Below are 23173 nucleotides of genomic sequence, written 5' to 3'. Positions count from 1 at the left end.
TTTCAAGCTGCTGGGTTCTTCATCCATCAGCTGTGATCCAGACACTCAGCAGTGGAGCTCCGCAACCCCAACATGCCAAGGTACGAAGCCTAAAAGAGAGCTGTGTATTTGTCAACATCACGTCACAGATTAGATTTAAGTGTGTGTGATGTTCATCTTGATTTGTTATTCATTTATTTGACCTAGAAAGACCATGAGGAGGAATCCTTATTTACAACAACATGCAAAACAATATTAGGTATCATAAAAGAAAATATTAGGTAAAATAAAACGATGAATAAATACAAGTGAACAGATAAGATCACAGTGATGTTAAAAACATTTTCAATCATTTACAACAAGGTCTGAGATGGCCTGAGAGACCTTTGAACAGCTGTAGTGGTGGTAAAGAGTCTAATTTGAAGGCATTGTGCAGATTGAAGTGTGACATTGATTGTTGATGTCAAGTTGGATGTCAGATCTTTTTGTCAAGAAACCAAAATATCTAAAGCTAGAGCTAATTATGATTTTCATTATCAACTAAAATGTTGATGACATCATCTTCAAACAGCCTGATTTGTCCAACATGTCGTCCAGAAGCTGAACATATTTAGCTTATCACATGAAACAAAGAAAAGCAGCTAGTTGATGACGAGAATGATGAAAACCAGTTTTGCTTGAAAAATTACTTGCATGATTAGTCGATTATCACTCAGCATAGAATCACTTTCTGCCCGTTAACCAATCGACTGGTTGTTCCAGCTCTAAAAACAAGTGATATTGATATTTAACTGAAAGAGAAGCAATAATTCTGAAAACCCTCTTGTCCCTTCTGGATATAAAATGTATTTCATGATACTGTTATCTGTGTTTTTGTCATTGTTGTAGATATTAATGAATGTGAAGAACAGAGTCCTTCTTGCCCACAAAACATGGATTGCCTCAACTTGCCAGGTTCCTTTATTTGTTCAGGTCAGCTCAGATCCTTTTTAAAAAAAGTTAGTTTGAAACACAACACTGAAATATTTAAACATGGACAACACGTCATTAATCTTAATGTGTGTGTGTGTGTGTGTACTGATGCAGAGCCCTCCTCTCTATCCGCCGTGTCCGTTGTCACTGCGGTGATAGTAGTGATCGGTGGTACGGCCATGCTGGTGATGATGATGATCTGCTATCGAAGGTACGTCACTGAAGGTGGAAATTAATTGAATAGAGGACAGAATCTTGATTCACTGTTTTTTACAAATATTATACAAGTGTCCCAAATCTGTTCCGGATAATAGATTTTAAGATTACAAAAGTCAAACAATCATTATAAATATTAAACAACCATCTCACACTATTTCATAACAGTGGCTTTAAAGTGACATATGAATAACTGAATGGGTTTCTTGCAGATATTTCCCCAAGAAAGAAGAGTTAGTCCACGCTGGGTGTTGCCAGGGGAAAAGTTAATCAACCATCTTAATCAGTCTGGTTACTTATTGTCCCAAGATTCTTCTTTGTTATTTGAAATGTGTTTTAAACTGTCTATATGTATTGTAGTGTAATAATATTTTGCCTTGTTAATTTATAATAGATTCATATGACACTCATCATGATGTACAAAACTAGACACTTACTAACTCTATATATATCTGACTACACATTATATCACTGACCATTGTACTTATTCATGAACTACAACCCAAACTATTTCCTCCGGGTCTGCTGTAATCTGTATGGTGAGGCGATGAGAACAGAAAAACAAGCTTTAAGTCTTTTCAATCAGGAAACCAAAATCTTACTGGAATGTCTGTTCCCAAAACAGATTTTCACACCACAAAGCTCCTCTGAGCGGGATATGGTCCCAGTATTTCCTCCTTGTGCCTGATTCCTGCTTACAAACCTGTTAGGCAACTGTGGGTGTGTAGCAGAGCGTTTTGTGTAGGGGTAACCAGGCGGTTCCTGGCGATGACCTTAATCTGTGAAGTTCCCCGAGAGAAATTGCGTGTGAACTTGTTTTATACTGAGCTGAAATTAATTAGTGATGAGTCATTGTTCCCAAACTTCAGGCTAAACTTAACAATGACCCGCCATTCATATGCTATCAGATTTTATCCAAACAAGGCTTATAAATGACACACAGTACAAAGGTGATGTAGTCAGGCTACGATGTCTCATCTTTAATGGAGTGTTTACACTGGAAGACATTATTATCAGTACACTGAGGTTAGGAGACTCAAAGCCTAATAAGGCTAAGAAGCAGTTATTGCACTTTCTGACTCACAATATTCTTCATTTTTACCTTCAAAAAGACTTCTTCTGTAAAAATTGGCCATTAATAATAATAATCTATACTATGAGGTACGACAGCCAATATAAATTGCATAATATGGCTATGAACTGCATTCATGCAAAGTCATTTATGGCTTATACTGTATGTACATATTGTTGATTGCAGATGTGCAAAACTACAGTTGTGCATTTTGCGATCATATCACGTTTTAAAGCTTGTTCATTTACCAGCTACATAATAAAGCTGTTACTAATTCATTGACAATATATCTGATTATGAAGTACAGGCCTGGCTAACATGCAGCAGCGGCTGCAGGTGTTTTGTCTGTTGTTTTTTTCTCTCTTTTTTTAATACAAGGCATCTAAGAACAGGTAGTGCAAGAGTGCATCGACAAAAATTAAGGCCATGCGGAGACAAACTGTCTTTGCTGTGGTTGTAAGATATGCATAAGAAATAGATCACTGTTCAGTGAGATCTATACAGATTATTATCTCACAATATAAACTATTACATATATACTTACTTATATAAGTATGTAACACTTGAGGTAAGAGACCAACTAAACTCTGCAGGTTGTGTTCATCCTGTGTTCATCTTTTCAACTGCCTGAAACATGATATATACGATCTGTTGTTTTAGCATAAGAAGTCGTGTGTGTGTGTGTGTGTGTGTACTCCACCGGGGAGGTTCAGCGCCCGCAAGATTAAAAACTGAAACATTTCTCCACAGTTGCAAAGAGAATATCTGGAGGACAGTGGTTACTCTTCCGCAGTATAACAGAAACTTATGTTTTACAATTTTGGGAAGAACAGCCCGTCTGTTCCTTCTTTCCTGCAGTATTGGTTTGAATCTAATTAAATTGCAAATTCAAAAGTGGCAGTTAATTATTTTCTGCTTCCCTTGTTGATTGACCTCTGCTGCAGCACTCACGCTGTACACCCTCTGCTACAAAAACTGATCCAAGACCTGTTTGTTACTCGGACGTCTGAGTAAGTGAGGTCCTGGGAACATGCTGTCTGTCCTGTTGCGTGTTTCAGTGTCCTGTCGGGTCCTCTAGCCCTGGTCAGTGAAGTAGAAACCTAACTTGGCCACGGTCATTTCTCTGCGGAGACGCATCACCTCCCAGAACATCTGCTCCGCTGGACAAGAGACAACAGAAGATACAACATTTCATTGGCTAAAACCCTCGGTTATAAAGAAAACCAGGCCCAACTAGATATCAGTGTTAAACTTACCATCATGTCTCACCAGGCCCTGCTGGATGTAGCGGATATACGTAAAAAAATTGCAAGCAGCTGTGATCTGGAAAGGTGAAATAAAAGACGAGGTCACATTAAACAACATTTCACAAGTAGCAACCGCAGTGTGTCGTTATAAAAAGGTCACAGAGATAAAGATAGCTACCCGTGCTCGGCTGGAAGGAGAGATGTAGTAGTAGCTCCCCTTGTCTCCAAGTTTAATGCGATGCCTGCAGAGCCGCGACATGCCGCTTAATGCACATTTTCTACAAGCGGAGAAAGATCAGCTGTCACAAAATGCAGCTACAAGACACAGATACACACTGTAGTCATTTTATTTCAGCAAACACTGAACATGAGTGAAGTCCAGGGTGCAAAATTAACCTTTTCTTGTCCACCATGTTCAAATTGACCAGCATCTCAATAGACTGGGGCTGGAGAGTAAAGCAAATCTAACACTTATTGTTATATTATAATTTAACAGTATTTGACTTTGGCTGGTGCTAATTTTGTACCCTGGTTTCGTCCCTTGAGCTCATAACAAGAAGAAAATATTCCAACTTGGCTAAATAAGACAAAACACATTCCACACAGAGACAAGTTTGAGAAGAGAAACAAAAGAGAAGTGAAGTTAGAGAAGTTAGTGACTTGAAGAGGAAAAGGTCGTAGGTTACGTGACTGAACACACGGACACATGCAGAACTCCATCTGGTTAATTTACAGATTCGTTCACAGTTTCCTCAACTTCACTTTTTCACGTCTGAATAAAGCGGGATTGATTTTATGATGCAGTGATTTGTGTTAGTGAAAAACTTTAACAGGTGATTGTTTCCTGAGGAGACTTACGTTTCTATTGCTGCCCTAAAGCCACTGGAAAAACAAAGATTTTCATCAGACAAAGATTAGAAATGTGCCCAGTGATTAAATCCCTCTCAGACACCAAGTAAGAAAAGAAAATCATCAGGAGAGAAAACCCAAAACCAAATGAGAGTGAATTTTCAGTGTTGACTGGCTATTGTTTAGCAGTGAGGGGTCAAAGAGAGGACAGCGTGATAGTTATTATGTAGATAACTCACTTAGGGCCTCCGCACTCGATGGCTGAGGCTTTAACCATCGGTAATGCTGACATGGCCACAGGCTCGATAGTCAGAGAGTTGTTTTCCACAGCACTCTGCACCAGCTGGGACAGCTGTGGGAAAACAGTGACAGTAAAATACAACACATGTAAACGATGTAACATTTCTGCAGTGTGGTGAGATTCTGACCTCAGATCTTGTGAAGGAGAGGCAGGGTCCGATATCTTCTCTGTGGATCCGACTCAGGAAGGCAGAGGAGTGGTCCAGACTCGGATGTTCCTTCCACATCAGAAACTCTGCGTAAAGAACTGAGTCCATCTGCAGAGAGAAATGAACTTTCAATCACTGTCAATGAACCGTGTCTACATGCAGCTACAGCTTTGATGCCCCACCTGTCTTTACTCTTAAATTATGGAGGCTTTGAATTGACAACATAAAGTCAAATATTTTAAATAGACACAAATGGTCTGGCTCAGTATCAGAAATCTAACTAATGAGATTTATTCCAAAATGAGATTTGTTGTTTGCTTTTTGGCTCAAGAACGCAGGGTTTTAAACATGAAGTCTGAAAAGATTTAAATAAGCAAAGCCAGCACCTCAACAAATATTAAACTTTTGATATTAATTCATAAATTATCTTCAGACAGAATGCTAATTGAGGTCAAAAACTTTATTGTCCAAAATGTAAAAAAAACCTGACTGCTCTTTAAATGTAAAAACAACAAAACGAAGAGTCTAAAGCCATGTAAGCAGCTCTGAGAGGCTGTGTGCAGCACAGTGCTGCTTTGAGCTAATCCACAGTCACAATAATGTTAACATAGTTCAGCTTGTTAGCATGCAAAGTGCTGCTGAGGCTTATGGGAGCTTCAGTTCAGTTTTATTTATTGTCATTCATACATGCTAAAAACATGAAGTAGAGTTTTAGAAAGATTGTTATACACTGCAGAGAGATGGGTAGACAGTAAAGTTAGAAAAAAGATAAAAAGGATTAGCATTGAGTTTTCTCACTGCATTTGGCAACTTGATTTTCTATAAGCTGAATATTCAAAAATAAAGACTCCCAGCTGCAGAGTTTTAAATAACAGGCTCAAACTTTTTATCCAGATGTTGATGCAAACAGTGATTCAAAGGTCATATGAATGTGTGGTGACTGTTCTCCAGTAAAAATGGGTTGTAGTTAAACATTAGAAAGACCAGCTCTTAACCAAACCAGTCAGGAGCCATAAACATTGTGGTTCACTAAAAACAACTTCGTTATAAAAAGCCTCTAAAACCAATAAAACAGTTTAAACATTAAAACGGAATCTGAACAGGAGGAGAGTTACTAGTCTGTCGAGCCAACTCTAGAGTGTCGCTCTCAAACTACCATACTGTGTATCATTGTCACTTTGTGCTCCGGGGGCAGGAAAAACACCCTCATTGTCCTATAAATGTTCACAACCACAGCAAACAGATCCATTTTCCAGTGGCTGAAACCTGCAAGACTTATCACGTCAAACCAGGTCCAACGGTATGCAGTTACCTGTCTGCTGTCAGTCCCTTGCCCCTCCCTCTGCTCCTGCCAATAAGGGTCATAGGTCATACTGACAGACTGGCCAGGAACCAGGCAGAGAATCAGAGAGAGGAGAGCAGGAACAGCAGGCTAAGAGAGAGAGGAACAGACACCAGAAGAGAAAGAGAGGAGGAACAAGTGAGGAAGATGTTAGTAACGAGAGAAAGAACAAACAACAAGCAAAGAGGAAATCAATTATCTCAAGATGAGAGATGGACTGGACACGAGAAGGAGGAGTAGAAGAAGCAGAAATGCACGACTTTGGAGGTTGTAGAAAACTACTTTGAGAAAAGAAGCGCATGTATAAACTTCCTTCAGGTTACCTCTCGGTCCTCTTTGGCCGCAGGCTGTATGGAAACTGAGGAGGGTTCAGGTGAGGATGGAAAGCCACCGCTCGCGCTCTTGTTGCGGACGTGACCCATATGTTTGTACGCTCCCCTGGTGCCCGGAGACTGCAGCTGTGGATGCAGCTGGCGGTTCGGTGAAGAAGGCGTGGACGTCAACACCAGAGTCTTAAGAGCCGTCACCTCTGCTTGCAGGACATCGATCTGAGAGCCAGACGCAGAAAACAACGCAGACCAATAACTTAGACAAAAAGGCTATTTATGCATCTAAATAAAACTCTAAATAGCAGACTGTTTTAAGACACATTAAAGTTTAATTCAAAAATGCTTTAGGTGCCAGAAAGGGACGGTAATGAATAAAACACAAGTTAACACACCTTCCCCTGAGCCTCCTTCAGCTGTTTCTCTGCTGCTGCTTGTTTGACGTTAGCTTCACGAACCATCTTATGAGCTTCCTGCATATTAAAAACATGAAAACAAGGTTAAAACACTTGTTGACAAGAAGTAAATCCTACAAGATGAAGAAGAGCACTTTTATATTGAGTCATAGATATAAAACAGATAGAGAGATTCTCATTTATATGTTCTGGGACTGTGTGAAATTAGTAGAGACCTCCTTCTGGTGCTCCATTACAAACAGTCGATGTACCGTGCTCGATAAATTAATATTGCCACAGCACAAGCAGCTTAATGTACGACTCATTAAAATGTTCCATTTGTGGGCAATAAATGTATCCTGGAAGAATAACAATCCTCCCTCCTTTTCATGTGGTTCTGAGAAATATCCTCACATAGGCCTCTGAAAAAATTATGTTTAATCTTAAAAGTTATCCATCTCTATTCAAGAAAGAAACAACAACTGTAAAACATATGTTGATGATGTTGTGTAATGATCCCATTGGGTGTAACAACAAATAACACACCTGAACTAGAGGTTAGATGTGAGGAGGGAGACATTATAACTTTTTTTTTCTTTTTTTCTCATTGGATTTAAGATGTTTATGTTTCTTGTTAGTTTAGTTCACTTTGCATTTATCTTGCCTGCTCTGTCATGATGCTACTAAATATTTGTGTCAATTAATTCTCAATAAAAGATATTTTGTAGAGAAAGAAAAAAAGAAGTCATTCTTGCATTTTCACTCATGCTGAACGATAAATCAGGTGAAAAGTCAAAGCAAAGTATTAATCAAGTTTTTGGCCACAAACACAACACTGACAAATAATCACCATGGAAACATGTTACAGGTGAACACACAAAGCAACAGTGTTAACAGTCAATATGAGTCATCTCCACACTGTTAAAGACGTCAAATCAATCAATGTCCTACACTTTAATCTCCAATTATTTCTGACAACTATTTCTGAGTCACCAGCTCATTTTTTAACTCTGCTGTTTGGTGCGGAGCAGGTAGTGAAGACGAGGTTGATGACAACACAGTTTGTGGGATGGATAAGAGTTAAAATAACCAATTAATCGATTCATTATTGGGAGTAAATTTCTAGGAAAATAAACTCTGATTACAGCTTCTTCTATGTGAATATTTTTCTGGTTTCTTTAGTCCTCTATTCTGGTAAAATGAATATCTTTGGGCTGTGGACTTCTGCTCAGGACAAAGCAAGACATTGAAGATGTCCTCTTGGGCTTTTGGAAAGAGTGTTCTACATTGTAACAATCATTCTTAGTTGCAGCCTTACATCTCAATTTGATCTTTTTTCATGTAGTTTTTAGGGTCACATCTTTTGTGTGGGCCTGTGCATGTGTGCTTGTCATTAATACAGTTTTACCTCTATGTATTTTTTGTGCGGTTACATTTTCTTACTATTCAAATCTGTATGCAACTCTCACCAAATGAATTTCCTCCTTTGGATAGTAAAATCAATTTAAAATGTTTTTTTAATAGTTGATTTGTAAAATGAATTTGTTGGCTGCAGTCCTTGGACCATAAAACCAAAACAATGAGCCCCAAGAGGCTGAAACACTAAGGGGGGGGGGGGGTCATTCCCATTATACTCAGTAATTTGATCCTTTGTGTAATGTAATAAAATACTGATTAGTGCAAAATTTAAACATTCCAGATGAAGTTTTGTCCACTGAACCCTCGTCCGAAAACTTCTGTTGTCCATCTTTGTTGAAAAAGGTGAAACAAACTGACTTTGAAGACTCATCACAGCTTCACATCACTCTCCTCATCATCATCATCATCATCATCATCAGGGCCGAATGCATGTGTTAAACTTGCAGCGCACTCAGCCGACGGCAATGACTCCTGCTTACCTCAAACAGACTGGCGGTCAGCTCCTCTAGCTCTTGTTCCAGTTGATTCCTGACCTGCGACAGACGCTCACACTCCTTGTCTTTAAGTTTCAGTTCCTGAAATGTGCGGGAGAAAGGGAAATGACCACGTTTCACAAGAAGAGATTTTTGCTATGTCAACCTTTTTTTTCTCCAGGTTATACAGTGCCGTTCGTGTGTGGTCTGTCACAGGCTACTTTTGGGGGACAAATTTCAGCCTTAGGACCACTTAACTGAGGACAAAAAATGTGTACCCAATTGGGAAACAGCTGATTTTTGGGTCAGTGGTTGTGGCTACAGTTAGGCAAGTAGTGCTTATCATTAGGGATAGAGTAAGTCTCCAGGAAATTAATGTAAGTCCATCTGTCCCCTAAAATGACTATGATCTGAAAATGTGCGTGTGCATGTGTGTTTTAGCATAAAGTAGGTTACAACACCTTCTTTGCAGCATCCAGCTGTTCCCGGAGGATCTCCGAGCCCTTTTCTCTGATTTCTTTTTCTCTGATTTCTAGTGAGGAACTGCGGATCCGCGAGAGGCCGCCGCGGTCTCTTCCTGAGGTGGGTCCTGCCTGGCCCCCTCCCTCCATTCTGGGCTCTGGCTCTGGATCCAGATCTACCAACCTTAACAGGATCACAAAGAAAAATATAACCAGTTAGTTTAGTTAGTGAAATATTTCACAATCAGTACTTAAAGTGTGTGTACTGTGAAGACACTAGAGACAGAATATCATTTTTGCACAGTTATCTACCAAGAAAAAAATCATCTTATTATACAAAATGTGAAGGTAACCTTTAGAAATGTGTATTATATTGTGTCTCTGAGTATTGATGCTTTCACCTGTGACAATCAGAAGGTGGAAACAGGTGATCAAACACCTACATATTGCTTTTATACTATTTTTTAGTTACTTTTACTATGTACTATTTTTATAATTTATATTCCATTAATGTTTCTTTCTTTTCTGTTCATTTTTTAACAACACTGTTTAAACCTTTTTATATTGCACTTTATTGCTCTTATAGAGTGTCAGTGTTTTATGGCTCAAGGAGTGCCATCTAAATTGTGTTACATTGTTGTCTGACCCTCAATATAATGACAATAAAGCTACCAAACTACTAAACTAAAACTATGCTCCTTTCATTTCCTTGAGTATGATTTCTTTTTGTTGTAAAGCACTTTGAGCTGCATTTATTGTATGAAAGATGCTACACAAAGTTATAATTATTCAAGTTATTATAACATGTAAACCACGGACTGTTTATAATGTAAACTAACCTATCATAGTTTAAATCATATATTCATAGAGAAACATCTGTGCTATCTAATCCATTACAGCTGCTGTGTTTACTGGTGATAATAAACAGCTGCTGACTCTGCTACTGCATTAGCAATCCTCAACATTTCATCAAAGCTCTGCAGGATCGACACAGTTTCTTTTCCCCACAACAACAAAGTCATAAAGTTAGGTAAAGTAAAATAGCAAAACACAGTAATCATGACTTTTAGCAGCTAATCCAACCTAACCTAGTCCTCGTTAGGTAACTACAACTTTTCCCCCCGTCCTCCAACCCTCCAACCCTCCTACCCTCCTCAGTATCCGCCCTGTTACTCCGTCAGATAAACCTTCATAAACGTGTACCTTGTCAGCTTCTCCCCTCCAGTGTCCTCCAGGCTGTTTTCTGGCGTTAAATCAATAGTAAAACCCCGATAAAAAGCAGTGGTGTTGATGTTTGCAGGTCTCAGTGAAACTAATCTCTGCGCGTTTAAATCACACGGCGCAGGAATGCGGACGCTGACGTCACATGTACGACGTCAGCAACTTCGAAAACGATGATGAGTAAAAAGTGAGACAGCTGTGTAAAGATATACAATACTTCACTGCTTTACTTCTTCATCACCCGCCATATAATGTTTTAAGAGAGTAGGAGGGAGAGGGGGAAAAAAGTCTCTCTCTCTCTCTCTCTCTCTCTCTCTCTCTCTCTCTCTCTCTCTCTCTCTCTCTCTCTCTTTCTCTCAGCTCTGTTTACGGCTGGCTGTCAGTCAGCAAGTCACATGACAGAAACGCATCCACTCCCAAAAAACACACAACTCCCCAACGCCCCGACGCCCCGACCCAAACATCCGGACTGCAGAGGGAAACACACTCAGCCAAATACTGATGTGTCTGCAGGGGCGCTGCCAGAGATTTTGGGGCCCATAAAAGATATCACATTGGGCCCCACCACCACCACCACCATGCCCAATTTCTGTAACCACACCTCTACCTGGGGAATGTGTCTATGTTCCCTCAGCCCTATGTTCCCTCGGCCCTGTGTTCCCACGGTTTAATAATAAAATAAAGAATTTCATCTGCCTTTCAAGCATTTTCATAGATGAAAAAACAGGTTAAACTGGGACAACAACACATTATGTGCATTAGGGAATGGTCATACCTGTGCTGTGGGAATGTAGGCCTGAGGAATTGTGGGGCCTAATTTGGTGGAAAAATCCTTGAGGGAACATAAGGCTAGGGGAACACAGGCCCTAATTTTGATGGGAGGTAAATTTCTTAGAGAAATGGGGGAACACAGGGAAGACCCCTCTACCTGTGCAGGCTTGCAGCTCTCCCGTAGTCCAAAACTAACTCTAACACAATTTACTGACTTTGAGCTGTGAAAATATAACACTGTGTAGACATGCATGTAACATTCTGCATGCAAATCAAGTGTTGGTTTAATTGTAAATGAAATATTCTATTAATGTTTATTTACAAAATTGTTCAAAATGTTCAAACATTTTTTAGGGCCCCTGTCCAGGAGCTGCTTTTTTATTTTTTATTTAATTGTCACAGTTCACCTTGCGTAAAATCTAAGGAGAAAAGGCACACACACAAAATGTAAAGTATGCTACAGGGCAGATCTGATATCTCCTGCCAAGAGACAGCTGGACCTGACTAAATGAAAGCAATAAAGACAAAGAGGACGTTTCTCTCTTTGTCTCACTATAGTTTGATCATCTGATTTATATATTAATGAAAGGGATACCCATCGCTGCGTTAACCACCATAAATTAATATAAATCTAATTAAACTTTCTGACTTGGACAAACTAATGGGAAATGGTATTTGTTTTGGATGTTTTTTAAAACAATTGTCTTGACGTCTTACAAAAAGCAGTGTGTAGTTGAGGTCACATTTCAGATGTCTATGAGTTGTTAACAGCTCCGCCAAACAGGGATTTTTCCCTCTAAACATGATTTCATTTCAATAAATGTTCAAATGATCCAATATTTCACCAAAATCAAAGATTAGAGAAAATAGCAGATTTGTGTGTCAGAACTTTGTTTTTTCTTCTTTACTCTCTAATTCATCATCTCACCCCACCCCTCAGATTTATCTGGTGACCCTATGGAGGGGCCCGACCTCTAGGTAGGGAACCACCAGTCTAAACTACCTAAGTTTATATAAATTAGTTGAAATTAGCTCCACCTCCACCAGCTGCAGCAGCAACAGTATTAATAATCTAATGAAATCTGTCAGTCAGAGGGACCAAACTACTACTTTTAACTACATTTTGGTGATACTCAGCACATCACTTCATCCTGGTGACTTATTATTCAGGGTTTGACCATTTAATTGCGAAAGCCTTGGTATGAGCTCAGCTAATGACCTGTTTTGCATGTCATGAGATGAAAAACTAGAATTTTTACTTACTTTGTAATAATTTTAACCACCAAACTGCTTCATGGTCATTTTTGAACAATAAAAGCATCATGTTTGTTCCATACAGGTAAGAATATATGATTTTTCTTGCCAGGATGTTTACCTTCCTACAGCACAGTCTCCCTCCTCAGTTGCTCTGCTGGACTTGTTGTGTCTGGCTGAAGGCTGTCCCAGGACTCCAGGTGTCCCATAGAAGACAGTGGAGGAATATACGGCTATTCCAGATCTTCCTGCCCTGAGGACTTCATATCCTGGGCTGGATGAAGTTGCAGATGGTGGAGAAGAAGAAATCTGGACGCTGTGAATTCCCTCAAAGGCATCCATGTCTCTAATGAGTGCAGAGACTCATTCAAAGCTGCAGGATGTCTCCACTGAAGTTTAATTCAGCTTGATAAATTATTTTAGCAGTATATGACGAGCCTGACTCCTGTGGATGTAAACACAGAAGAGATATTGTTGCACCATGCATCATAAAATTAAACAAAGGATACTAAACTAGTCTATAAAAGTGTCCCTATCTATCACCACACCTCACAGATATAGTCCTCCAGTAGTCTGGGAACAAGCCATGACCTGTACACTGTTTAAACTTTAACTTTCATGTTTCCCTCTCTGAACTTTGCAAAGCTAGAGAGGAGATCAGGCTCTTTTCTTTGCAGGCTGTCACGCTAAAGGAATTTCTTTCTTTGAGATATCAAGTGTACACATTAGTTAGGAAACAGTATCATACAAGTATCAGACTTCCGAGATGACTTAATAACAAAATATACAAAGAGTACACTCACCAAAGTAGTCAGAACTGATTCTTCAGTTGTTGCCAGTGCATCAAAATCTGTAAAAACTGCTGAAATTGAGTTTTGAAAAGCTGCTGGAGAGTTTAGGAAGTTCAACCCTGCGTGCACTTCGCCCTGCTGCTGGTCTCCCAGTTAGACAGGAAGGGTTAATCACTAACACCTTCTAGCTAGGAACAACTCAACTCAACATTTCTTCCAGCAGAGGGGGTGACAGACAGTCTCACCTGATCCACAGTTTTCCATGATTAAATACTAAATGATGCTTTACAAGAAAAGTTTTCCTACCAGACGTTTACTGAAATCCAGAAATGATGTTAAAAAGTGTGTGTTTGTAATACAGAAAGAGGCAGAGAGAGGTGATAGTGCATCTATGCGTGTTAAACATAGAGGGGAAGTTGCTGAAAATGGTTTCATAAAGTCATATTTCAACAATCTTAAAGCCATCTGTGCAGTACTCATGCCTTAAACCAACCTAGTTGTGGCAGTGTGTGTGATTTGTTGGGATTAACAGGACCCGGACTTCACAATGCAGCTTTGTTGCTGAAACCGATTAAGACATCAAGTGACCGGAGGTGCCTTTCTCTCTTTTTCTTTCCTGCTTTACTTTCTCCAACATTCTCCTCCTGGCGACACACTCCTCAGCAGCCACCAGTGAGTACGATGGCCAGACGTTTCCACATCCAGGGGTAAGTAACTGCAACTTCACAGTGTTGTGTTTGAGTCTGTAAAATTGACCTTTTGTGACCCTCATGTATTGTAATTGTGAAGTGTAGCTCCACTAGCATCTCCTCTCAGTGGTGTATTTTAGCTCTAAAAATGATGAAGATTTTTATTTTTAAATGATTATTCAAGTCATGTAGTTAGTATATGGGATTATGAGCTCTGCTTTGTACTTTGCTTTGTAACACAATAGGAGTGACTGACTCCAAATGCATGGATTATAAAGTAGAGCACATATCTGGAATAGCTGACCCTCCTGTTTTGTTTTGTTCTGTATTTCTAGATGAGCGGAAGCTGGCCTTATGAGATCCAGGTCGACTGCTGACTTTGAGTTCAGACGAAGCACCAAAAACAACATCACGCTGGTTTTCTTCATGTCAGGCCACAGTCAGCGAGAAAGTTGGCCAACAAGCAGCAGCAGCAATGACAGTCACCTACTCTCGCAGGGTTGCAGATGCAGGTCTGGGGACCTTTTTTCACCTGCTCCTGCGCTGGAAGGGCAGCATCTATAAACTACTCTACAGAGAGCTCATCATCTTCACTCTTCTCTACTACTTCTTCAGTATTGTTTATAGGTACTGCAGTATTATTTATAGGTACTCCAGTATTGTTTATAGGTACTTCAGTATTGTTTATAGGTACTCCAGTATTGTTTATAGGTATTCAAGTATTGTTTATAGGTACTGCAGTATTGTTTATAGGTATTCAAGTATTGTTTATAGGTACTGCAGTATTGTTTATAGGTACTCCAGTATTGTTTATAGGTATTCAAGTATTGTTTATAGGTACTGCAGTATTGTTTATAGGTACTGCAGTATTGTTTATAGGTACTCCAGTATTGTTTATAGGTATTCAAGTATTGTTTATAGGTACTGCAGTATTGTTTAGAGATACTCCAGTATTGATTATGTGTACTTCAGTATTGTTTAGAGGTACTTTAGTATTATTTAGAGGTACTTCCGATTGTTTATAGGTACTCCAGTATTGTTTATAGGTATTCAAGTATTGTTTATAGGTACTGCAGTATTGTTTAGAGGTATTCAAGTATTGTTTATAGGTACTGCAGTATTGTTTAGAGGTACTCCATTATTGTTTATAGGTACTTATATAAATACCAGATGAAGATAAATTGGCCATATGAGGACCACTGGGGGTCTTTGAGAGACCTTCAGAGGATCCACAGTTTAGGAACAATAGTCTATTCATAAGAGTAAAATTTGACTCAAATGGGGGGTCTGTATCTATTTAGGGGTCCTTCATGTGAAAAATGCTGGAAACACAAGGTTTAGTGTATCTTCTAAAGCACAAGCTATGTTAAGAAAGTGTGATACAAGGTTTAGTCACAGAGCTCATCTCAGGGACTAAGCAGTTGTTGTTTTCCACCAGGTTTGTGTTCAATGAGGACCAGAAGAGGCTGTTTGAGAAGCTGGCAATATACTGTGACCGCTACGCTGAGCTCATCCCAGTGTCCTTTGTTCTTGGTGAGTTGAGTGTTTAACTCCTTTAGCTGGACCATTATTCACATTTTAATCTAAATGTGGACAATAGTTGTGTATGAATCAAAATTCATGTAAACCATCACAGGAGGTCAGCATCTAATTCCATAACTGTTCCTTTCTTTTCTTTTTTTTGTCAGGTTTCTATGTAACCTTGGTGGTGTCCCGTTGGTGGGGTCAGTTTGAGAATGTCCCCTGGCCAGACCGCCTGGCAGCTTTAGTAGGTGGTCATGTTCGTGGAGCTGATGAGGCTGCCAGACTGACTCGAAGAACTCTGATGAGATATGCCAACCTCTCTGGCGTGCTCATCTACCGCTCCGTCAGCACAGCTGTCTACAAGAGGTTCCCTACCATGGAGCATCTGGTGCAGGCAGGTACGATGTGGCACTAAAACTGCTAGAGCTCAACCAATATATCAGTCAGTTTTTTTGGTCTATTAGTTTTTAGTTATTTATAATTATAAATTCCCAGTGAAGTTTACTGCTTCCATACACTGATGTCATTTTATACAATCAAATTACATTTTGTACAATAAAGTTTGTTAAACTGTAAAATATTATACCTCCATTACATATCTTTGACACAAGCAATTGATTACCACATTTGAGGGATCACTTCAAAAATGGAGGTGATGATTCTGGACCATCAGGTTCAGGCTCAGTCTTTCCATCTGGTGTGGTTGAACATGTGCTTGTACATGCTACTACTTGGTGATGTAATGTCTCAGATTATGAGCTGTGGTTTGGCCGCTGACCAGGACTGAACACATAAAAAACAAGCAACCTAAATTCCTTCTTAAAAAGGGCTTTTACCTTCACACTCTGTCACTTTCAGGTTTGATGACGTCAGAGGAGCTGAGGCACCTGGAGAACTTGCCCTCTCCTCATAACAAGTTCTGGGTTCCCTGCATGTGGTTCGTCAGCCTGGCTCTAAGAGCCCGGACTGAAGGTCGCATCAACAACGACGTGGCACTCACAGCTATTCTCACTGTAGGTCTTCATGTGCTTTTGTCAGTGGGCCGAAAGAGCCTGAACATCTTTACTTTGAGCAGATTGTAGCTTGGTAACATTTTTAAATCAGTTTTCTTTGTCCTGCTTTTCTTCTCTGTTCAGGAGTTGAATAGTTTACGGGCAAAATGTATGAAGCTGTACGGTTATGACTGGATCAGCCTCCCTCTTGTCTATACTCAGGTGTTGTTGATATAGTGCGGTGTGACTGACACTGATGGTTTACCAGTAGAACAAAGATTTTGTAAATTCAATTTAGTGATAAAACATGCAATGATTAGGTGTTGAAAAATACTGCAAATGACACTGACGCTGTGCTAATATTAGGCTACAAGTAGGCTATAAAATATCATTGCCCAATAATCATTGAATACCTGAAATTGCTACGTAATTTGAATCAAAATTAGCAATCAAACCATCCAATATAGCATGTAATCAGCAAATTAAACCAATTAAACAAACATTACCAGACAAACTAGCGGTGAGACATTTCCAGACTTGACTCATGTATTTTCATTAGGTGGTGACAGTGGCTGTCTACAGCTTTTTCCTGGCTTGTCTGATTGGACGACAGTTTTTGGATCCAGCTCAAGGCTACCCTGGTCATGATCTGGACTTCTACCTGCCAGTTTTCACCCTGTTGCAGTTTTTCTTCTATGTCGGTTGGCTGAAGGTGAGACACATCAGATTGTACAGGTCATGTGATATTTATGCTGCTCAGGGTTTGAAACATTAGTCCTTCTTGTTTTCAGGTGGCTGAGCAACTCATAAACCCTTTTGGTGAAGATGATGATGACTTTGAGACCAACTGGCTTGTTGATCGCAATTTACAGGTTTGGAACCGAACTAAACTATTTCTAATTTTTTCATCATGCATAAACAGTAGCTGTCTTTTTTACCTTGCTGTGGTTTCCATTGTGTCCCAGGTCTCCTTGTTGTCTGTGGATGAGATGTACGACAGCCTGCCGTTGGTTGAGAAGGATATGTACTGGAACGAGTCCGAACCTCGACCTCCCTACACTGCTGCCAGTGCTGAACACTGTAAACCCTCCTTCATGGGCTCAGCTCTGGATATCAGGTTCAGTTATGTCTTTATTTTCTGGCAGACAATTCTTAACAGGGGACAAATTATGTTAATTTGTTAATTACCAGATCTATATTTTAATTCTCACTCCCCTAGAGTAGCTTTGCATGATTCACAGTTCATAAAACCCTTTATTTATCATATACCAGCCCTTTATGGAGCTCCTCTGTTCAGCCTCAGTATCTTAACAGGCTTAACTCCTGTCTCTGATCGGCTAGCTTTCAGGAAACCTGCAGAATCATGTTAAGTTACCGCTGACGCAAACCCAACATTTCCTGCTTTACCAGTTAAAATCTTTAAGCTTTTAAGTGATTAAATAACATTAGACCTTTATTGCATTGAAATGAAATTTGTACGTCACTGAATGAGCAGCGCTTCTCTAGCAGCTAAAGACTGGTTGACACAACATATAAACTATATAAACACAACCATATAAAGAACTGAACATTGGGTCAGGCTGAGAGTACTAAAAGTTGCTGGACATCAGTGCTTTTTACTCACAGGGATAACTTCTACATACATTAACCTCATTACTTGACACTTTTGCCACATTTCAGGAACCTCCAACATTGTAACATGACTGTAAATTAGGAAAAGCATAATAAGTCCCCCTTAAAATGTTTTGGCGAAGCATCACATAACTATCTTTTTAATCTTCATCAGTGTTCCTAAGGAGGACATGGAGTTCCAGTCCAATCTGGAGCAGATCAAAGAACACGAGGAAGCAAACTACTCCACACCACTGCTTGGAGGGCTGGGCCGCCTCCTCGGTGTCCAGTCCCCTAACTTTCCTCGCTCCTCCCGGGTCTCTCTGCTACGTCGCCGACCTGGAGCTCCGCTAAGTCGCTTCCCCCTGTACCTGCACCAAGAATCTCCATCACCTTTGAGTCAAACCCGCCAGCCCTTGAACCATGAGCGAGATCCAGACTATGCCTTCTCTACCATGCCCCTGTACGAGAGGTCGGGTTTCTACAGCTGCCCACAAACACCCATCCACTGCGTGCCCCCTGCGGTGCCCCGTCCTCGAGCCACCCGGAGAACTCAGAATGAGTTTGATCGCAGCTGCAGCTCTCTGGCTCATCCATCGGTGGGTTCACAGTTGCTGCCTCCTGACACCCCCAACCACATCCCCCCACCGCCCTCCTCTGCTTTCCCCTGGCTGAGTGAGGATGGTGAGGTGCCTTGTGCTCCGACCTTCTCCTTCCCTGATCTTCCAACTGAACTGTGTCCAATATCTAAACTCAGACCTGGACATGGCTTACTGTCTCGTCGCCCTCCACCTCCCCGCCTCACTCTGGACACCTTGCCATCGGCCGAGAGCCAGCCCGGACCCCTGAGTGCTCGGGCACAAGGAACTGGAGGGGAAAAGGTGTTCTCATTCACTCCTCCCTCTCGCCCAGCAGCTGCAGCAGCAAATCCCAGTAATCCCAGCAGCAGCTCTAGCAGCATTAATGCAACAAGCACCAACAGCACTGGCACAACAGGAAGTCTCTGCAACGGTATAAGTCTCAGTAATTTTAGCAACCACGGGAACTTCAGCACCAACATGAGAGCGAGCAACGGGGGCACCAATGGCAGCCAGAGCAATAACATGAACACAGTTTCCACTTCGGCGTCATCGCAGCAAGAAGCCAATCAGCCAAACTCGCCCAATGATTCAGGAATCTCATTGGCTGAAGGGGACCTGCTGGGCGTGTTAGTGGACGGAGGGGTGAACAAGGCGGCTGGGGGAAGGGAGCAGGACTCAGAAAAGAAGGTGTGACTGTTCTTGCGTCACATGTGGCATTCAAAATATTTCACACAAATAGGTACTGAACTATGTTAAATCTGAAATGAATTATAGTCAACCGGAGCCCTGCACACAAATCAAAAAGTATTTGCTGCTAACGCTGAGTTAATCTCCACTTCCTGGTCTTACAGAACAATTAACCTATTTGTGAAGCGAAAAGCACCTTAACTGTGTAAAAAGAAAACTTTCCAGCTTCCTCTGAAACTCAGAGACAAAGAGACTAAATGTGCATATTTTAAACTCTCTAGTCCTCTTAGCATTGTTTCCATCAGTGTACTCTTTAATATTAAGTATCATGTTATGCTTCTTTTGTCATTTTAACCAAGATTTTTGTTTTTTCAATAAAAAAATTAAAACCTGAAAACCTGTCTATGTTTTATTATTATTATTATATACAGAAACTGAACGATTACGCTTTAATTCATAGAATATATTTAAAAACATCAACTTAAGTCACCATATGTAAGTAACCCACAAAGCGCAAGTAATGAAAGTCATAAAACTGATGCATTTAAAAGGGAGCCATTCATGTTCACTGACAGTTTAGATTTATTATTATGTACACACATGTATTTATTATAAAAGCCTATAAATATTTCAGTGACACAGTCCAGCCTGCATACACTTAGTGCTCAAGGAGAAACAAATGTTTTCTTTTTTTAATTTCCACAAACTTGGACTTCAACTTGGACATCAAATTGCACTTGTTTTAGGCATACATACATAAATTAGAAAATATTCAAAAGATAAATAATTAAAGATTTCCTCAGTCTTTATTTGTGCAAAACATCTCTCAGATGGTTTTAACCTGGAATGTAATGGGAAGTGAGGTGGCAGGTCTCCAGTTTAGAGAGCTATGTGTGACTTTAGCAAACTAAGTTGATTGACAGATAACTAACAGAAATAATGCAGCGGTATCTGAATATACATATAGTATATGTGAGGGACGGGTGGGGGGGTGACTGGCATGCAGAGGTGACTAGGATGATCATCAGTGTCACAGCATCGTTTAACTGCCCTCTTCAGCCATGGTGTGTTTATCAAAGAGATACTCGGCCATGCCTGTCTGTGGCGCTCCCATATGCCGCAGGTTTGAGATCCAGTCAGCGAGCTGTTTGATGGATTTCACCTGCTCATCCAGAAAATGTGTCTCGATGAAGTCGCACATCTGTGGGGAAAAAAATAAAACAAGGTCACAATGTTGAATCTTACTGTCTCCACCTTTAACTCCTGCCTGAAAACACACTTTATTCCAAGCGGCATACACTGCCTCACACTGACTATGTAATCTCATATTTATCTATTGTACTAATTTCTACTTCAATGTTTGCTGATTTTAAGACGTTTGATGCACTGCTGTTTGTTTTATGTGTGTCTTGTAAGGTGTCCTTGAGTGCTTTGAAAGGTGCCTATAAATAAAATGCATCAATATCTCTCAAGTGACTGGCACTGCACGCTCTCTCAGTGCTGCTTACATGAGGATCATTGTGTTCAGTCGCCATTTTCTGCAGATCCAGCAGGGATTGGTTTACACTTTTCTCCAGCTGCAAAGCACACTCCAGAGCCTCCAGGCCGCTGCCCCACTCATCCCTGTCAGGTTTCTGAGGTAGAAATATAGAAGAGAAATTCATTTAGAAAAGTGGATATGGTCTTTGGCCCATATTTAACACTGATGTTAGAAAACATCACATTTGTTTTAAGTAAAAACTTCACATTAGGGAGTTTTAGTCAGAGAAAAAAATCAATCTAAAGACATTGATTTGGGCTTTATAATTTGTCACATATTTTTTTACTTTGACCTTTTATTGCCCCCCAAAATGATCAGGGTCATTGCTGCAGAAAGCTGTAGAAACGGAGTGGAGAAGAGAGCGCCCTGGTGGTTGAGTGGTTAGCGTGTATGCCACATAATTGCAGTGTCCCGGTTCAAATCTGGCCAGGCACCTATATTGCAGGTCATTCCCCTCTCCCTGTTTCCTGTCAGCCTTTCTGCCAGCTACTGACTAAATAAAGGCAAAAGAAAGCCCTAAATAAAATGTTTTAAAAAAAGAAACAGGGTGGAGGTGACCTTGATGAAGGCCACAAGCTGAAACGCGTTGGTCTGTGAATAAAGTTCTCCTGTACTACAAGTGTTGCTGGAGCTTTGTCTTTCTTCAGACTTTTTCCCTCCTCCATGCACCTTGGAAGTACGTGAAACCTCCACCCTGTTCCCCCCAAAATCATCATAAAAATAACCAATACATGAATTAACAATTACATCATGAATTGCTACTTGTGCTGCTTTTGCACTTAATTCACAATAAGATGCTGTAACACTGTTAATTACTTTACCCCCCGGTTCGACAGGCGGGGTCCGATGGCGGCGCCGAAGATGGCTGCGGCCGCGGCTGGCTGCCTGTCTGAACTGGAACATCTCCCTCTCCCCTTCCCCCTCCCCCGGTGCAAAAGTTGTTTTTTTTGGTGTTTTTTAATGTTGTAAAATGTGCCTATATGTGCTCATGTTGCTGGGGTTTTTTTCCCGTTCCCACACTGTACTCAAGAGAGCACAGTCTGGGTGCTGCTTTTTTTATCCCCCTCTCTCCTCGTTTCTCCTTCCTCTCTTTTCCCCTCCGTCCTCGCTCAGTCATCCGGTTCTGTCTTGTTATGTATTGTATGTTGTATATGTACGGACGGGTGATTGCTGTAATTTCGCTGTACTTGTACTTGTACTTGTTATAGTGACAAATAAAGCTATTCTGATTCTGATTCTGATTCTGATACCTTGATGTCCTGAAGGAAAATCCTGCCTCCCCTCTCATTCTGCAAACTCATCAGCTTCTCTGCGTGCACTCGCTCCTCTTTGGACTGGTCACCGAAGAACTTTGCTAAATTTGGTAGAGATTTATCATCCCTATCAAAATAGTATGCCTGAAGAAAAAAAAGATAGAAAACCTGCTGAAAACACCACAGCACTGAGCAGAAAAGATGCTCTGCTTGTTTCAAATAGTTTCTTACCATAGAGAGATAAGCGTAAGAAGCATACAGCTCCAGGTTTATCTGTCTGTTGAGGGCAGCCTCACAGTCCTGGTGGAAGTTTTGCCGAATTTGCGAACTCATTTCTGTATTAATCATAGTAATGAAGACATGAATGTGAGCAAATATCCATGAGAGTCTTCTGTTGGTCAAATGTGAGGTAGCACATTTTTGGATATGAAAATGCTAATCAAAGACCTACACTTTGCTTTGCAACCTGGTGCTTTAAAATCAGCAGATGCAGTTTGTGTTGCATCATGCTGACATCAGCTGATGATACTTTCTCTCCTTCATTATCCCTGCAAACGTCAACCTGTGTGTCTTTGAATCTCCTGCTACATTCGGCTAATGTACGTCTCAAAAACACCTACTAAATGCAAATAAGCTGACAGGTGAAGTAACAAACTACTGTCACCCTCACTGACAGAATCGGGTCACCCAGTCAACAAAAACACTAATTTTCTCCTCTCACTTACACCTCGTAGTATCCACCCTTGCAGATAGTTTTACGTGCATTTGATCTGAGATATCGGTCCTTACACAGTCCTCACAGTGATCACAATAATCAGGTGCTTATATGGACAGTGAAAGAGGTTAGTAATATGAAGTGGATATCTGCCACATGTATTCATTATAGTATCAAATTCCCTCTTTGTGTTTCCCTGTTGAGCTGCGGTGAAAGTATAGTTCCAAAAAGAGGGCACTAAAATGACTAACATTGATATATCTACTTGATTTGACTCATTTGGACAGCTGAAGCTTCATATTAGCTTCACATAACATTTTAAATAGCCTACATTTTCGCACAGA

At 40.5% G+C, this 23173-nt stretch overlaps 3 protein-coding genes across 3 annotated transcripts; 1 reads left to right on the top strand and 2 right to left on the bottom strand.

The window, feature by feature from the left end:
- Positions 1-2598: 2598 nt before the first annotated feature.
- rab3il1 (RAB3A interacting protein (rabin3)-like 1) lies at positions 2599-10508 on the bottom strand. Its single transcript, XM_053319726.1, has 10 exons — positions 10404-10508; positions 9201-9384; positions 8746-8841; positions 6848-6925; positions 6450-6674; positions 4764-4892; positions 4575-4687; positions 3665-3764; positions 3496-3562; positions 2599-3399 (listed from the first exon to the last, which is right to left on the bottom strand). The coding sequence occupies exons 2-10, from the start codon at positions 9348-9350 to the stop codon at positions 3314-3316; spliced, it is 1044 nt and encodes a 347-aa protein (XP_053175701.1). The 5' UTR covers positions 9351-9384; positions 10404-10508; the 3' UTR covers positions 2599-3313.
- A 3893-nt stretch (positions 10509-14401) lies between these two features.
- On the top strand, positions 14402-19327 carry best1 (bestrophin 1). The gene is made up of 9 exons (XM_053319841.1): positions 14402-14553; positions 15365-15459; positions 15615-15848; positions 16309-16463; positions 16587-16664; positions 17002-17154; positions 17234-17314; positions 17408-17559; positions 18229-19327. The coding sequence occupies exons 1-9, from the start codon at positions 14402-14404 to the stop codon at positions 19325-19327; spliced, it is 2199 nt and encodes a 732-aa protein (XP_053175816.1).
- Positions 19328-20180: 853 nt separating this feature from the next.
- Positions 20181-22453, bottom strand: LOC128359263 (ferritin, heavy subunit-like). Its single transcript, XM_053319724.1, has 4 exons — positions 22346-22453; positions 22112-22258; positions 20830-20955; positions 20181-20522 (listed from the first exon to the last, which is right to left on the bottom strand). The coding sequence occupies exons 1-4, from the start codon at positions 22445-22447 to the stop codon at positions 20364-20366; spliced, it is 534 nt and encodes a 177-aa protein (XP_053175699.1). The 5' UTR covers positions 22448-22453; the 3' UTR covers positions 20181-20363.
- Between the last annotated feature and the right edge of the window lie 720 nt (positions 22454-23173).

This window comes from Scomber japonicus, chromosome 5 (assembly GCF_027409825.1).
Source record: "Scomber japonicus isolate fScoJap1 chromosome 5, fScoJap1.pri, whole genome shotgun sequence".
NCBI lineage: Eukaryota > Metazoa > Chordata > Actinopteri > Scombriformes > Scombridae > Scomber > Scomber japonicus.
Note: the sequence above shows the minus strand (reverse complement) of the source record. Positions and strands in the feature narration are given on the sequence as shown.

Bases quoted from the DNA above. Each gene is read 5' to 3' on its own strand.
- best1 (XM_053319841.1), top strand. From the start codon at position 14,402: ATGACAGTCACCTACTCTCGCAGGGTTGCAGATGCAGGTCTGGGGACC. The intron at 14,554-15,364 runs GTACTGCAGTAT...GTTTTCCACCAG, and splicing joins TTCTTCAGTATTGTTTATAG to GTTTGTGTTCAATGAGGACC. The intron at 17,315-17,407 runs GTTTGGAACCGA...ATTGTGTCCCAG, and splicing joins TTGTTGATCGCAATTTACAG to GTCTCCTTGTTGTCTGTGGA.
- rab3il1 (XM_053319726.1), bottom strand. From the start codon at position 9,350: ATGGAGGGAGGGGGCCAGGCAGGACCCACCTCAGGAAGAGACCGCGGC. The intron at 4,688-4,763 runs GTCAGAATCTCA...GTTTTCCCACAG, and splicing joins TCTCCTTCACAAGATCTGAG to CTGTCCCAGCTGGTGCAGAG. The intron at 3,563-3,664 runs GTAGCTATCTTT...TCACCTTTCCAG, and splicing joins CTCCTTCCAGCCGAGCACGG to ATCACAGCTGCTTGCAATTT.
- LOC128359263 (XM_053319724.1), bottom strand. From the start codon at position 22,447: ATGAGTTCGCAAATTCGGCAAAACTTCCACCAGGACTGTGAGGCTGCC. The intron at 22,259-22,345 runs GTAAGAAACTAT...TTTTTTCTTCAG, and splicing joins CTTACGCTTATCTCTCTATG to GCATACTATTTTGATAGGGA. The intron at 20,956-22,111 runs GTATCAGAATCA...TTTCTACCTCAG, and splicing joins TTTTCCTTCAGGACATCAAG to AAACCTGACAGGGATGAGTG.